At 43.7% G+C, this 18,077-nt stretch overlaps 1 protein-coding gene across 2 annotated transcripts in view; it reads left to right on the forward strand.

The window, feature by feature from the left end:
* LOC128693193 (irregular chiasm C-roughest protein-like) overlaps positions 1 to 18,077 on the forward strand; it is a 248,479-nt gene that overhangs the window by 37,211 nt on the left and 193,191 nt on the right. For both annotated transcript variants that reach the window (XM_053782672.2, XM_053782673.2), the window contains exon 2: positions 10,494 to 10,651. In XM_053782672.2, coding sequence (XP_053638647.2) covers positions 10,494 to 10,651 — 158 coding nt within the window. The remainder of the gene's footprint in view (positions 1 to 10,493; positions 10,652 to 18,077) is intronic.

Here is an 18,077-nt window from a genome sequence, read left to right on the forward strand (position 1 = left end):
ACTCACAACCACCACTCTACAACACAAGCACTCACAACCACCACTCTACAACACAAGCACTCACAACCACCACTCTACAACACAAGCACTCACAACCACCACTACAACACAAGCACTCACAACCACCACTCTACAACACAAGCACTCACAACCACCACTCTACAGCACAAGCACTCACAACCACCACTCTACAACACAAGCACTCACAACCACCACTACAACACAAGCACTCACAACCACCACTACAACACAAGCACTCACAACCACCACTCTACAACACAAGCACTCACAACCACCACTACAACACAAGCACTCACAACCACCACTCTACAACACAAGCACTCACAACCACCACTCTACAACACAAGCACTCACAACCACCACTCTACAACACAAGCACTCACAACCACCACTACAACACAAGCACTCACAACCACCACTACAACACAAGCACTCACAACCACCACTCTACAACACAAGCACTCACAACCACCACTACAACACAAGCACTCACAACCACCACTCTACAACACAAGCACTCAAAACCACCACTACAACACAAGCACTCACAACCACCACTCTACAACACAAGCACTCACAACCACCACTCTACAACACAAGCACTCACATCCACCACTCTACAACACAAGCACTCACAACCACCACTACAACACAAGCACTCACAACCACCACTACAACACAAGCACTCACAACCACCACTCTACAACACAAGCACTCACAACCACCACTACAACACAAGCACTCACAACCACTACTCTACAACACAAGCACTCACAACCACCACTCTACAACACAAGCACTCACAACCACCACTCTACAACACAAGCACTCACAACCACCACTACAACACAAGCACTCACAACCACCACTACAACACAAGCACTCACAACCACCACTCTACAACACAAGCACTCACAACCACCACTACAACACAAGCACTCACAACCACCACTCTACAACACAAGCACTCACAACCACCACTCTACAACACAAGCACTCACAACCACCACTCTACAACACAAGCACTCACAACCACCACTCTACAACACAAGCACTCACAACCACCACTCTACAACACAAGCACTCACAACCACCACTCTACAACACAAGCACTCACAACCACCACTACAACACAAGCACTCACAACCACCACTCTACAACACAAGCACTCACAACCACCACTACAACACAAGCACTCACAACCACCACTCTACAACACAAGCACTCACAACCACCACTACAACACAAGCACTCACAACCACCACTCTACAACACAAGCACTCACAACCACCACTACAACACAAGCACTCACAACCACCACTCTACAACACAAGCACTCACAACCACCACTCTACAACACAAGCACTCACAACCACCACTCTACAACACAAGCACTCACAACCACCACTACAACACAAGCACTCACAACCACCACTACAACACAAGCACTCACAACCACCACTCTACAACACAAGCACTCACAACCACCACTACAACACAAGCACTCACAACCACCACTCTACAACACAAGCAATCACAACCACCACTCTACAACACAAGCACTCACAACCACCACTCTACAACACAAGCACTCACAACCACCACTCTACAACACAAGCACTCACAACCACCACTCTACAACACAAGCACTCACAACCACCACTCTACAACACAAGCACTCACAACCACCACTACAACACAAGCACTCACAACCACCACTCTACAACACAAGCACTCACAACCACCACTCTACAACACAAGCACTCACAACCACCACTCTACAACACAAGCACTCACAACCACCACTCTACAACACAAGCACTCACAACCACCACTCTACAACACAAGCACTCACAACCACCACTCTACAACACAAGCACTCACAACCACCACTCTACAACACAAGCACTCACAACCACCACTCTACAACACAAGCACTCACAACCACCACTCTACAACACAAGCACTCACAACCACCACTCTACAACACAAGCACTCACAACCACCACTCTACAACACAAGCACTCACAACCACCACTCTACAACACAAGCACTCACAACCACCACTCTACAACACAAGCACTCACAACCACCACTCTACAACACAAGCACTCACAACCACCACTCTACAACACAAGCACTCACAACCACCACTCTACAACACAAGCACTCACAACCACCACTCTACAACACAAGCACTCACAACCACCACTCTACAACACAAGCACTCACAACCACCACTCTACAACACAAGCACTCACAACCACCACTCTACAACACAAGCACTCACAACCACCACTCTACAACACAAGCACTCACAACCACCACTCTACAACACAAGCACTCACAACCACCACTCTACAACACAAGCACTCACAACCACCACTCTACAACACAAGCACTCACAACCACCACTCTACAACACAAGCACTCACAACCACCACTCTACAACACAAGCACTCACAACCACCACTCTACAACACAAGCACTCACAATCACCACTCTACAACACAAGCACTCACAACCACCACTCTACAACACAAGCACTCACAACCACCACTCTACAACACAAGCACTCACAACCACCACTCTACAACACAAGCACTCACAATCACCACTCTACAACACAAGCACTCACAACCACCACTCTACAACACAAGCACTCACAACCACCACTCTACAACACAAGCACTCACAACCACCACTACAACACAAGCACTCACAACCACCACTCTACAACACAAGCACTCACAACCACCACTCTACAACACAAGCACTCACAACCACCACTCTACAACACAAGCACTCACAATAACCACTCTACAACACAAGCACTCACAACCACCACTCTACAACACAAGCACTCACAGCCACCACTCTACAACACAAGCACTCACAACCACCACTCTACAACACAAGCACTCACAACCACCACTACAACACAAGCACTCACAACCACCACTCTACAACACAAGCACTCACAACCACCACTCTACAACACAAGCACTCACAACCACCACTCTACAACACAAGCACTCACAACCACCACTACAACACAAGCACTCACAACCACCACTCTACAACACAAGCACTCACAACCACCACTCTACAACACAAGCACTCACAACCACCACTCTACAACACAAGCACTCACAATCACCACTCTACAACACAAGCACTCACAACCACCACTCTACAACACAAGCACTCACAACCACCACTATACAACACAAGCACTCACAACCACCACTCTACAACACAAGCACTCACAACCACCACTCTACAACACAAGCACTCACAACCACCACTCTACAACACAAGCACTCACAACCACCACTCTACAACACAAGCACTCACAACCACCACTCTACAACACAAGCACTCACAACCACCACTCTACAACACAAGCACTCACAACCACCACTCTACAACACAAGCACTCACAACCACCACTCTACAACACAAGTACTCACAACCACCACTCTACAACACAAGCACTCACAACCACCACTCTACAACACAAGCACTCACAGCCACCACTCTACAACACAAGCACTCACAGCCACCACTCTACAACACAAGCACTCACAACCACCACTCTACAACATAAGCACTCACAACCACCACTCTACAACACAAGCACTCACAACCACCACTCTACAACACAAGCACTCATAACCACCACTCTACAACACAAGCACTCACAACCACCACTCTACAACACAAGCACTCACAACCACCACTCTACAACACAAGCACTCACAACCACCACTCTACAACACAAGCACTCACAACCACCACTCTACAACACAAGCACTCACAACCACCACTACAACACAAGCACTCACAACCACCACTCTACAACACAAGCACTCACAATCACCACTCTACAACACAAGCACTCACAACCACCACTCTACAACACAAGCACTCACAACCACCACTCTACAACACAAGCACTCACAACCACCACTCTACAACACAAGCACTCACAACCACCACTCTACAACACAAGCACTCACAACCACCACTCTACAACACAAGCACTCACAACCACCACTCTACAACACAAGCACTCACAACCACCACTCTACAACACAAGCACTCACAACCACCACTCTACAACACAAGCACTCACAACCACCACTCTACAACACAAGCACTCACAACCACCACTCTACAACACAAGCACTCACAACCACCACTCTACAACACAAGCACTCACAACCACCACTCTACAACACAAGCACTCACAACCACCACTCTACAACACAAGCACTCACAACCACCACTCTACAACACAAGCACTCACAACCACCACTCTACAACACAAGCACTCACAATCACCACTCTACAACACAAGCACTCACAACCACCACTCTACAACACAAGCACTCACAACCACCACTCTACAACACAAGCACTCACAACCACCACTCTACAACACAAGCACTCACAACCACCACTGTACAACACAAGCACTCACAGCCACCACTCTACAACACAAGCACTCACAGCCACCACTCTACAACACAAGCACTCACAACCACCACTCTACAACACAAGCACTCACAACCACCACTCTACAACACAAGCACTCACAACCACCACTCTACAACACAAGCACTCACAACCACCACTCTACAACACAAGCACTCACAACCACCACTCTACAACACAAGCACTCACAACCACCACTCTACAACACAAGCACTCACAACCACCACTCTACAACACAAGCACTCACAACCACCACTCTACAACACAAGCACTCACAACCACCACTACAACACAAGCACTCACAACCACCACTCTACAAAACAAGCACTCACAATCACCACTCTACAACACAAGCACTCACAACCACCACTCTACAACACAAGCACTCACAACCACCACTCTACAACACAAGCACTCACAACCACCACTCTACAACACAAGCACTCACAATCACCACTCTACAACACAAGCACTCACAACCACCACTCAACAACACAAGCACTCACAACCACCACTCTACAACACAAGCACTCACAACCACCACTCTACAACACAAGCACTCACAACCACCACTGTACAACACAAGCACTCACAGCCACCACTCTACAACACAAGCACTCACAGCCACCACTCTACAACACAAGCACTCACAACCACCACTCTACAACACAAGCACTCACAACCACCACTCTACAACACAAGCACTCACAACCACCACTCTACAACACAAGCACTCACAACCACCACTCTACAACACAAGCACTCACAACCACCACTCTACAACACAAGCACTCACAACCACCACTCTACAACACAAGCACTCACAACCACCACTCTACAACACAAGCACTCACAACCACCACTCTACAACACAAGCACTCACAACCACCACTCTACAACACAAGCACTCACAACCACCACTACAACACAAGCACTCACAACCACCACTCTACAACACAAGCACTCACAATCACCACTCTACAACACAAGCACTCACAACCACCACTCTACAACACAAGCACTCACAACCACCACTCTACAACACAAGCACTCACAACCACCACTCTACAACACAAGCACTCACAACCACCACTCTACAACACAAGCACTCACAACCACCACTCTACAACACAAGCACTCACAATCACCACTCTACAACACAAGCACTCACAACCACCACTCTACAACACAAGCACTCACAACCACCACTCTACAACACAAGCACTCACAACCACCACTCTACAACACAAGCACTCACAACCACCACTCTACAACAAAAGCACTCACAACCACCACTCTACAACACAAGCACTCACAACCACCACTCTACAACACAAGCACTCACAACCACCACTCTACAACACAAGCACTCACAACCACCACTCTACAACACAAGCACTCACAACCACCACTCTACAACACAAGCTCTCACAACCACCACTCTACAACACAAACACTCACAACCACCACTCTACAACACAAGCACTCACAACCACCACTCTACAACACAAGCACTCACAACCACCACTCTACAACACAAGCACTCACAACCACCACTCTACAACACAAGCACTCACAATCACCACTCTACAACACAAGCACTCACAACCACCACTCTACAACACAAGCACTCACAACCACCACTCTACAACACAAGCACTCACAACCACCACTCTACAACACAAGCACTCACAACCACCACTCTACAACACAAGCACTCACAACCACCACTCTACAACACAAGCACTCACAACCACCACTCTACAACACAAGCACTCACAACCACCACTCTACAACACAAGCACTCACAACCACCACTCTACAACACAAGCACTCACAACCACCACTCTACAACACAAGCACTCACAACCACCACTCTACAACACAAGCACTCACAACCACCACTCTACAACACAAGCACTCACAACCACCACCCTACAACACAAGCACTCACAACCACCACTCTACAACACAAGCACTCACAACCACCACTCTACAACACAAGCACTCACAACCACCACTCTACAACACAAGCACTCACAACCACCACTCTACAACACAAGCACTCACAATCACCACTCTACAACACAAGCACTCACAACCACCACTCTACAACACAAGCACTCACAACCACCACTCTACAACACAAGCACTCACAATCACCACTCTACAACACAAGCACTCACAACCACCACTCTACAACACAAGCACTCACAACCACCACTCTACAACACAAGCACTCACAACCACCACTCTACAACACAAGCACTCACAACCACCACTCTACAACACAAGCACTCACAACCACCACTCTACAACACAAGCACTCACAATCACCACTCTACAACACAAGCACTCACAACCACCACTCAACAACACAAGCACTCACAACCACCACTCTACAACACAAGCACTCACAACCACCACTCTACAGCACAAACACTCGCAACCACCACTCTACAACACAAGCACTCACAACCACCACTACAACACAAGCACTCACAACCACCACTCTACAACACAAGCACTCACAATCACCACTCTACAACACAAGCACTCACAGCCACCACTCTACAACACAAGCACTCACAGCCACCACTCTACACCACAAACACTCACAACCACCACTCTACAACTCAAACACTCACAACCACCACTCTACAACACAAACATTCACAACCACCACTCTACAACACAAACATTCACAACCACCACTATACAACACACTTGCAACCGCCACTCTACAACACAAGCACTCACAACCGCCACTCTACAACACACTCACAACCGCCACTCTACAACACAAGCACTCACAACCGCCACTCTACAACACAAGCACTCACAACCGCCACTCTACAACACACTCACAACCGCCACTCTACAACACAAGCACTCACAACCTCCACTCTACAACACACTCACAACCGCCACTCTACAACACAAACATTCACAACCGCCACTCTGCAACACACTCACAACCGCCACTCTACAACACAAGCACTCACAACCGCCACTCTACAACACAAGCACTCACAACCGCCACTCTACAACACACTCACAACCGCCACTCTACAACACAAACATTCACAACCGCCACTCTGCAACACACTCACAACCGCCACTCTACAACACAAGCATTCACAACCACCACTCTACAACACACTCACAACCACCACTCTACAACACAAACACTCACAACCACCAGCCAACAACATATAACCGCCACTCTGCAACACAGGCATTCACAACTACCACTCTACAACTCCTCAATGTAAAATCACAACTCTCATTAACAAACATAATCAAGCCCAATCAGTGTATTTGATCCCTCCCTCTCACTTCATCGGTCTCTCACAAGACAATACCTGCGTCACAATACAAGGCACTTGCAGTTACCTCTCCACATACTAAATATAACCAACACACAGCCTTATTTGAAGTCACAATTCCATATGGGCGGAGTCTGTTCAAGATACCTTTATCCTCTTCATTTCCTTAAGGTATAACCGGGGTGAGCGGTTCCTACGTCTACATCGTGATAACCCAGGTTTAGCAGTTCCTACATCTACATCGTGAAAACCCAGGTTTAGCAGTTCCTACATCTACATCGTGATAACCCAGGTTTAGCAGTTCCTACGTCTACATCGTGATAACCCAGGTTTAGCAGTTCCTACATCTACATCGTGATAACCCAGGTTTAGCAGTTCCTACGTCTACATCGTGATAACACAGGTTTAGCAGTTCCTACATCTACATCGTGATAACCCAGGTTTAGCAGTTCCTACGTCTACATCGTGATAACCCAGGTTTAGCAGTTCCTACATCTACATCGTGATAACACAGGCTGCACTTTTTCGAAACATCCGAAAACATGTCAGGATAGGTTTATAGAAGGGTAGTTACTGTTACTACTTGGTCTTCTGCAAGTCCCAACACTATTGGGTGAGGATCCTGGATGATGACTGGGCTAGGGAGCCTTATTTGATTCTCCGGATTTGTGTACAGGGAATCAGGGTCGTCCACAGGTTCATGGACAAAGGACAAAATTATTACTGGAACCTTAGATGATTAAAAAAATAGTTTAATCTGATTAATGTGGTAGATTTTACCCACGTTGGCTTTATTAAGAGGTGCTGCCACGTAGTTCTTTTTGATTACCTGCATCGATCATATTAACCTTGCTTTAAAGGTGTGACAAGCCACAGTTCCTAGATCAACACCTTCTCTCCTGGGTTAAAGGAATGAAATTTAGAAGTTTTGTCATGCCTCTGTTTCATGTTGTTTTGAGGCGGATTTTAAGTTGGCCTTAGCCAGTTGACGGGCTACGTGCAACTTTGATGAAGGATCGTATTATGTCTTTCAGGCATCTTCTATCCATCTTTCCTAGAGCATGTATGGTAGACCTCTCACCTTATGCCCAAAAATCTGCTCAAAAGGACTGTACCCAGCTGATTCTTGCACAGTTTCGCGTATTACAAACAGCAACAGAGGAAGCAATTCATCCCGGTTTGTAGGAAAATGCATGCAATACGTAAGCATCATAACTTTTAAGGCGCCATGGGACTGAGGATAATAGGCTGTGGACAATTTTTTATTAACTCCTAGCCTAGTTAAAGCTTCTCTGAATGCTTTTCTTGTGAAATTAGTGCCCTGGTCACTCTGGACAGAATGTGGATTGCCGAAGAGGGAAATAAATTAATGAGGGCTTAAAGAATGGCTATACTGTTGATACTATGCATAAGTACTACCTCAGGATATCTAGTGGTTTTATCAAGAATGGTAAACAGATATTGGTTGTCTTACTTGGCCTTCAGTAAGGGTCGATAATTTTGCCTGTAAATGGCTCTCCATCAGTGGGAATGGGATGACGTGATGCTTGTTTAATGTAGCGTCCGGGCTGACCCACTTGCTGTCACTCACAACAGGAACGAATGCAATTCTGCAACTTAGTTCTTATACTTAGCCAATACAAGTGGTTTAAGATCCTATAAAGAGTTTTATTGACACCCAAATGTCTTCTTAAGAACGAATTGTGAGCTATTTTCCGGACCTTAGTTCTGACTCTATTTGGTACTATAAGTCTGGTTTTAAAATTCCCCCTCCTTACCAGTAATTGGACAAACTAATAAGTTATTTTAAGTACACATTTAAGTGGATGATTTGAGCTGGATTCGCCCAATTTAGCTATGAGAGTGAATGCTGAAGAAAAGTCGCTTTGTTGCTTTTTTCGAAAGGAGAGTTCCTTGGGCTTGAAAACGAAAACCTTCGGCAATCCTGCGTCCATAGAATAAGAAGACTTGATCAGAGACTTTTTGCTAAATTTACAAAGCCATGGCCAGATTTCTCGGTAAAATAAATTGTCTAGCCCTAGATCGGAGTCCTCCATGGAAAGATCTGCAGTCATTTTAGACATTCCTTTGGACAATACCTGAGTTATGACTAAGATCGGAGACGAGGCTTCTGTGGCTACAATGGGCTAGTGACAGCATCTTTCATGGGGAATCTCCAAGTTACACCTACAGTTAAATTCCCAGTGTAACACTGACTTGTAATGAAAATCCTATGCAGGGTAAGATAAAATACAGCTCCTCCGTAGGCTTCTGATAATAATGAGGAGTTTAATAAGGAGTTTAATAAGATCTCAGAAATTTAAAGTACTCCCTCATGTAAGAAGAAGCAATAACCCCCGGTATCACCTCAATGGGGGTTCCATACCACTTACCTGTTGATTCGTTCCCCTGGGAAACATAGTTACTTATCCTAGTGGTAATGATTTAGTCAACTAGCTTTGCTAGGTTTACCTAGGTTAGGGCGAGTAGGCTTTGTGATCAGGCTTACAGTTTTTCACTCACTATAATTCCCTTCCCTGTAACATCTACTAAAATTTCCCCTTTCAAGTGCGCTGTTACTATTGTTGTACTAGTGGTACATCACTCTGTCATGTGTGTGACTCTAGTGTCACCCTTCCACAGGGCGCTACGACAGGGGCGGCCAGCAGCACAGCATCACCTGGGGTCGGGCCAACAGTCACAGCTCAGCCATTTTCGGCAACATACCCACGAACGTCACCGCTGTGTTTGGTCACCGGGCCCGCCTTCCCTGTCAGGTCAAAAACCTGGGCCTCAAAGACGTGAGTACAGACTTCTATATCGGGTTGCTATGGTTGCTTTGATTGGGTTTAATATCAAGCAAGTTTTATTAAGGCTACAGGCAAGCAAATAAGCAAGCAAGAACACAGTAATCCGTGAAACAGAGGTTAAAGTAAGTTCTTAGCGTATACACTGTGAGATACACACCTCCCGGTGTATACACCGAGACATAGAGACAAAGTGCTCCAGAGAGGGGACACAGAAACAAGGGGTCATAGTTGGAAGCTGAAGACTCAGACGAGTCACAGCGATGTTAGGAGGTATTTCTTCAGTCACAGAGTCGTCAGGAAGTGGAATAGCTTAGCAAGTGATGTAGTGGGGGCAGGAACCATACATAGCTCTAAGACGAGGTATGACAGCCCAGGAAGCAGAGAGAGAGAAAGGACCTAGTAGCGATCAGTGAAGAGGCGGGGCCAGGAGCTGAGTCTCGATCCCTGCAACCACAATTAGGTGAGTACCTCCCGGTGTATACACCGACAGACACACCTCCAGGTGTATACACCGAGGTGAGTCCGGGGTTCGAATCTCCTCCGGTAAGGCTGGAAAACATTAGGGACGTGTTTCCATAAGATACCTGCTGTCCCTGTCCCAGTTCACCCATCAGTTTAAAATGGGTACCTGGGTGTTAGTGGACTGGTGTGGGTCGCATCCTGGGACAAAACTGACCTAATTTGCCAGAAATGCTCAGCATAACAAGAGGCTTTCTTGTAGAAGAATGGTTCAAAGAACCGACATGTTGTTAAATTAGACACATGTGCAACTCTTGGGTATACCCAAGAGTTGCACATGTGTCTAATTTAACAAGAGGCTTTCTATATAGTAGTGTTGCAACCCCTGAATGGGTTACAATGTGTATATATTACATGTATATTACATTTTCATATAATTTTAAATTTCTTATATTTGCGATAATAGCTAAATCGTAAATATATTGACTTAGTTACCTATTGTTAGGTAGGATGTAACATAAAATGTGCTCAGTTCAAGTCTTGATTGTCTAACTACTGTAATTATCGCTTGTGGCTCTTTTCCCTGCCGGCTTCTGTTGCTGAGCTGCAGCTGTCCACAGAGCTATCACGTGATCGAGGGGGGGGTGTCCTCACCTCGCCTGAAGTATTCAGTCTGGTCTAGACTCTCTTGGTGGTTGGACGTATTCCAGACAAGTGCCTAATTCTCCATTATTGGCTCTTGTTGGAAGATTGTCTCTGTCTCATTATTATTCTTGTTAGTTCTGGAGCCTCTGTTCACAGAACATTGTATAGACTTAGTGATTTTCGACGTTGTACTGAGGTTGTGTGTCGCTTAGACACTCTGAGCAACTCAGGTCCTGAGCTGTAGCTTCTGACCTAATTTGTACTAGTATCTGTGCATTGTCACAGTCGGGTATTTTCTTATGCTGAACTTAGATTCAGTAGTATGGGAGTTTGTGACTTTTGTGGAGGATCTGCTGATGGTCCCTACTAGCTGTCTTTATATTATCTCCTTGTTCCTGATTGTGTCGCATTTGCTTGTTATATTGCTATTGGACTTAGCATTCTTTTTATTGTTCAAGCAGACTGTTCTGATTGCCAGTTGGTCAAGAAGTTAGTTTATGAGAGGACTTTGTCAGTCATTTGTTTAAGTCTAGTCGAGTCGTGAGACATAGTGAACTACTTAGAGCACTTACACACATACACACAAACTTGCTTGCACATATTTGTAATATCTTATTAAATGTTAATGTACCAGATGGTACTTAAGAATTATAAATGTGATATATGCTATCAGCACAATAATACTGTACACAAGAGAAGTGATTAATATTATTTTGATTATTGTGATTAATTTAATTTAATTTGATATACACCTAGAAAATTATATTAATAAATTTATTAAATTTTAATTTCTCTAGTTAGTAGCCTACCAGTTGTAATCCTGAAGCACTATTGAATCATACTGAATTCTAATGGATAATTGGACAAGGATACTGACTAATTGTTACGAAAACCCAGTAACAGGCTGGATGCTAGAAGGGAAGTCCTTGCTAGTATTCACTGGAGATTTCTAAGCTTTTAAAATCTCGTTTTTTGTAACAAATGGGGGCCTGTCCGGGATGCTCTTGATCCAAGGTGTTGGAGAAATTGTCCAGTTTGACATACTAGTAACTCTATGATCAAACACTTTGAGTACTTTCCTAATCTGAAGACTTTGAGTTTTGTCCTGTACAACATACTAGGTGGATGTATGTACTTGACTGAGTCTCTTGATCCAAGGAGATGGAAATACCGTTTATGAGCTCTAGCTCTAAGACCACCAACACTAAAATTCCTTTTAGGATTATAGTTTCCCATAATCACTCTCTCGTAGTACATTTATTTTCGTGATGTATACCAAAGTGAAACAGTTAATAGCTACTCTGACTTTGTCTGAGTTAAGTACATTAAAACTTCAGACGTGTTGGCGAGTAGCCAAATATCTCGGTGTGACGTATAACAGGAATTACTCCGCAGAAACTGTCAGAGCGTTAATTAAAGATATATTGTTTCCTGCTCATGTAGAGATGTCTGATTATGATTCAGATTCAGAAAGCCTAGTGTCACAATTAGGAAGTATGACTATTTGATGAAGAAGAAAGAGCAACTAAGTCAGAAGTGAGCCTAGCATCTGAGCCTAGTGTAGCTCAGTTCTTGCTCATGCCTTCCCTCCTTACTGTTAGCTTGACGCAGCCTCATACTAGTACCTTGTATGCTACACCTGTATCTACTTATCCTAGACCAGATCTAGACTCTCTAGAGATGCCTGAATGAGGTGCCCGACCTAAGGACAGTCCAGAAAGACATGTTAATTTCCCTAATCCTGCATTACCTACTGGTCCTATCTCTCAGGAACAGTTCGAGAGGTTAGAACGCCTCATTATGTTGCAGACTGCACAAATAGAGGCACAGAGGAAATTGAACGAAGAAGATTTCCAAAGAGAAAATGTTCGTCTGGGAAGACAACAGACTGATAGATCACAGGACACATTTAATGTGGTGCCTAAGTTTTTTGAGAGTGACTTAGACACCTATTTTGATGTGTTTGAGAACCAGGCACGTGCTATGAACTGGCCACATAAGCACTGGGCTACCTTGTTGCACACAGCTTTGACAGGAAGAGCTCAGACTTGTACTGCTGCTTTACCATTTGCCAAGTACATTAGTTATGATGCTGTTAAGCTAACTATTCTAGACATATAACTTGTTACCCATAAGTTATCAAAGCGCATTTCATACGTTACAACGACGACAAGATCAAACTTGTGTAGAGTTTGCTCATGAGAAAAAAATTGCATTTGAGAGGTGGTGTAGGTCTGCCAAGTGTAACAACTACGACAGTCTTGTTCAGTTGTTACTACACGAAGAGTTTAACAACTGTATGTCTGCTGACTTACAAGAATATCTGGTCGATCATACTACCTCGGATGTTCTGGAGACTGCAGCATTAGCAGACAATTACGAGATTTCTCACAAACTTGTACGTACTAAAACACAGAGAAACAAGGTAACTAAAAATTGTCCTAGAAGTTGGCAACCTAAATCAGCTGCTCATTGCCGGCCTGATGTATCTGCTACTGTAACTTCTCGTACCTTTACCAGGAAAACTCACAATCCTGAATCTGTCTCTGTGGTTAGACAGAAATCTGATATCGAGAAGAAGAAAGTTAAATGTACCTATTGTAACAGAAAAGGACATGCTAGAGAGTATTGCTATAAGTTAGAAAGAGATACGAGAAGCAGTCGTGCGGCTGGTGCCCCCACTCAAGTCGTATCCTCTTCCGAGCAACAAAGGCACCAAAATCCTAGTAATACCTCTGATCCTACTGTTTTAGATAATATTACTCAAGACAGATGACTAGCGTCAGAAAGTGTATCTGATGAAAAGATTTGTTCAGCGATGAGTCCTTACTTTTCGAGAGGTAAAGTAGGATTTGATGAATCACGTCTAACTGAGATAATTACTTTCAGAGACACTGGTAGTTATCTCACCTTATTAAGAAAAGATGTACTGACCATAACTGACGATACCTATTGCAAGATAGATGTATTGTTAGAAGCCTATGGTGGGGCTGTTATAAAAGTACCTTTGCACAAAGTTTACATTGAAACAAGCTATTACACTGGTTTTATTTCAGTGGGTATATCCAGTGGTGTATTTCCCATCAGGTCAGTAGACTTGTTGATAGGGAACGATATCCTTCATGCTGGTATATGTAAGGAACCACTTGTGATTGATAATAACACTGATGATAATTATGCCATTGAAGCTTGTAGAGAGAAGCCTATTTTATTTCCTCTCAGCACAATTACTAGAGCTATGTCAAAGATTCAACAACCATCCTTGTCTCCTGTTGAGTTAGTGGATGACAATGATTTGGGCTTGAATATGTTGTTTAGTGACGCTCTGCGCCCAGGGTCATTAACACCAACTCCCCCGTGTCATCAACCTAGTCAGGACACAACTGACGTTAAATTTCTAACTCATGATGATTTAATCAAGGATCAGTTTGTTGATCAGTCACTGGAAAGACTGAGAGATATAGCAGTTACTGAGAGTGAAGCAAAAGATCTCGATAATTGTTTCTATTATAGTAACGGTGTACTGAAGGAGAAAAATACATGTAAGTTGTCAGCTGATAGTGTTTCCACCACAATCAAGCATCTCGTAGTGTTACCAGTTACATTTCGTGAACAAGCCATTGATTTTTCTCACAATAGTCCCATTGGAGGACATTTGGGTGTCAAGAAGACACTCGGTAAACTGGCAAAACATTTTACTTGGCCAAAGATGAAGGAAACAGTAGCTGATCATGTGCGACGTTGCCACGTGTGTCAAGTGACAGGCAAGCCAGCACACACACCTCCACCTACACCTCTCACTATGTTCACTAGTAGCAAAGTTCAGTTCATCTGGACTAGTGATTGTTGAGATTTGTTCAAAAGGTTGAAGCATCTGCTTTCCTCTCCTCCAGTGTTGAGTCCTAATTTCAATCTTCCCTTCTTTTACATTACAGAGGCGAGTTGTTATGCAGTGGGTGTTGTGCTGCTCCAACAGTCAACATCCACTGATATTCTCCATCCTATATGTTACTATTCATCTAAGCTTAAACGACACCAGAAAAATTATGCCACTATTGAGAAAGAGGCTCTAGCTCTTGTGGTGTCCTTTGAACATTTTGACGTGTATTTGGGCACTTCCCCATTTAAAATTAACGTGATTTTTATGCCCAAATACCTTTTGTTACTTGCTGTGTCAAATTCAGTGAAGTAATGTAATCCCTCCAGCCCATATTAACTATGTATACTCATGTCATGTCTAATTATTATATTTATATATTCACAGTAGTGATGTGTGTGAGGAGGAGATAGAAGCTGAGTGTTGAGTGGGTAGTGTGGTGCGGGTGATGTACTGCGTGTGGCGGAACACTGTCCTGCCGCAGACCCCCCCTCACTATACACCTTAAGCTGTTTCACACTCAGATGTCCATACTGCATAGCATTCCACAACCACTACTTAAGAGTGGAATGCAGTCTCCTCTACTATGATCGAGCCTCAACGTGCCATGCTTGTCTACGCTATCCTGTCTCTACACTGATGTACATAACCACGAGAATGCAGAGATACGATACTGTGTACTGCCCTAGTACTAGGGGCATAACTTAAAGTGAAACAGACACTGTTAAATTATAGAAGTGCTTGGAACAAGAGTGACTCTGATTAATGTTTATATTAATTTGTATTGATATGAGTAATCAGTAATAATGTGAAAGACATTAATGCAACTAATAGTACGACCGTTTGTCGTGTTGATGGGGGGGGGGGTGTTGCAACCCCTGAATGGGTTGCAATGTATATGTATATATTATATTATCTTTTCATATAATTTTACATTGTTTATATTTGCGATAATAGCTAAATCGTAAATATATTGCTTTATATTATTATTTGACTTAGTTACCTGTTGTTAGGTAGGATGTAACACATATATTATATGCTCATAGTTCAAATCTTGATTGTCTAACTACTGTAATTATCGCTTGTGGCTCGTTACTCTGCCGGCTTCTGTTGCTGGGCAACAGCTGTCCACGGAGCTATCACGTGATAGAGAGGGGGGGGGTTATCCTCACCTCGCCTGAAGTATTCAGTCTGGTCTAGACTCTCTTGGTGGTTGGACGTATTCCAGACAAAGTGCCTAAATCTCTCTTATAGGCCCTTGTTGGAAGATCGTCTCTTGTCTTATTATTGTTAGTTCTGAAGACTGTTCACAGAACATTATATAGACTTAGTGATTTTCGACGTTGTATTGAGGTTGTGTGTCGAATAGATACTCTGAGCAACTCGGGTCCTAAGCTGTAGCTTCTGAGCTAATTTGTACTGGTATCTGTGTATTGTCACAGTCGGGGAATTTCTCATGCTGAACTGAGATTCAGTAGTATGGGAGTTTTGTGACTTTCGTGGAGGATCTGCTGATGGTTCCTACTAGCTGTCATTACATTATCTCCTTGTTCCTGATTCTGTGTCGCAGTCGCTTGTTATATTGCTATTGAGCTTAGCATTCTTTTTATTGTTAAAGCAGACTGTTCTGATTGCCAGTTGGTCAAGAAGTTAGTTTATTTGTGGACTTTGTCAGTCACTGTTTAAGTCTAGTCGAGTCGTGAGACATAGTGAACTACTTAGAGCACTTACACACATACACACAAACTTACTTGTACATATTTGTAATATCTTATTAAATGTTAATGTACCAGATGGTACTTAAGAATTATAAATGTGATATGTGCTATCAGCACAATAATACTGTACACGAGAGAAGTGATCATTATTAATTTGCTTGAATTGATTAATTTAATTTGGTGATATACCTCTAGACGATACTTAATAAATTTATTAAATTTTATTTTCTCTAGTTAGTAGCCTACCAGTTGTAACCCTGAAGCACTATTGAACCATACTGAATTCTAATGGATAATTGGACAAGGATACTGACTAATTGTTACGAAAACCCAGTAACAGGCTGGATGCTAGAAGGGCAGTCCTTTCTAGTATTACCTGGAGATCTCTAAGCTTTTAGAATCGCGTTTTTTGTAACACTCACGTTGATTTGTGAACTAATTGACAGAACTAACGTTGATCTGTGAACTAATTGACAGAACTCACGTTGATCTGTGAACTAATTGACAGAACTCACGTTGATCTGTGAACTAATTGACAGAACTCACGTTGATCTGTGAACTAATTGACAGAACTCACGTTGATCTGTGAACTAATTGACAGAACTAACGTTGATCTGTGAACTAATTGACAGAACTCACGTTGATCTTTGAACTAATTGACAGAACTCACGTTGATCTGTGAACTAATTGACAGAACTGATGCTGATCTGTGAACTAA

This window comes from Cherax quadricarinatus, chromosome 28, assembly GCF_038502225.1.
Source record: "Cherax quadricarinatus isolate ZL_2023a chromosome 28, ASM3850222v1, whole genome shotgun sequence".
Taxonomy (NCBI): Eukaryota; Metazoa; Arthropoda; class Malacostraca; order Decapoda; family Parastacidae; genus Cherax; species Cherax quadricarinatus.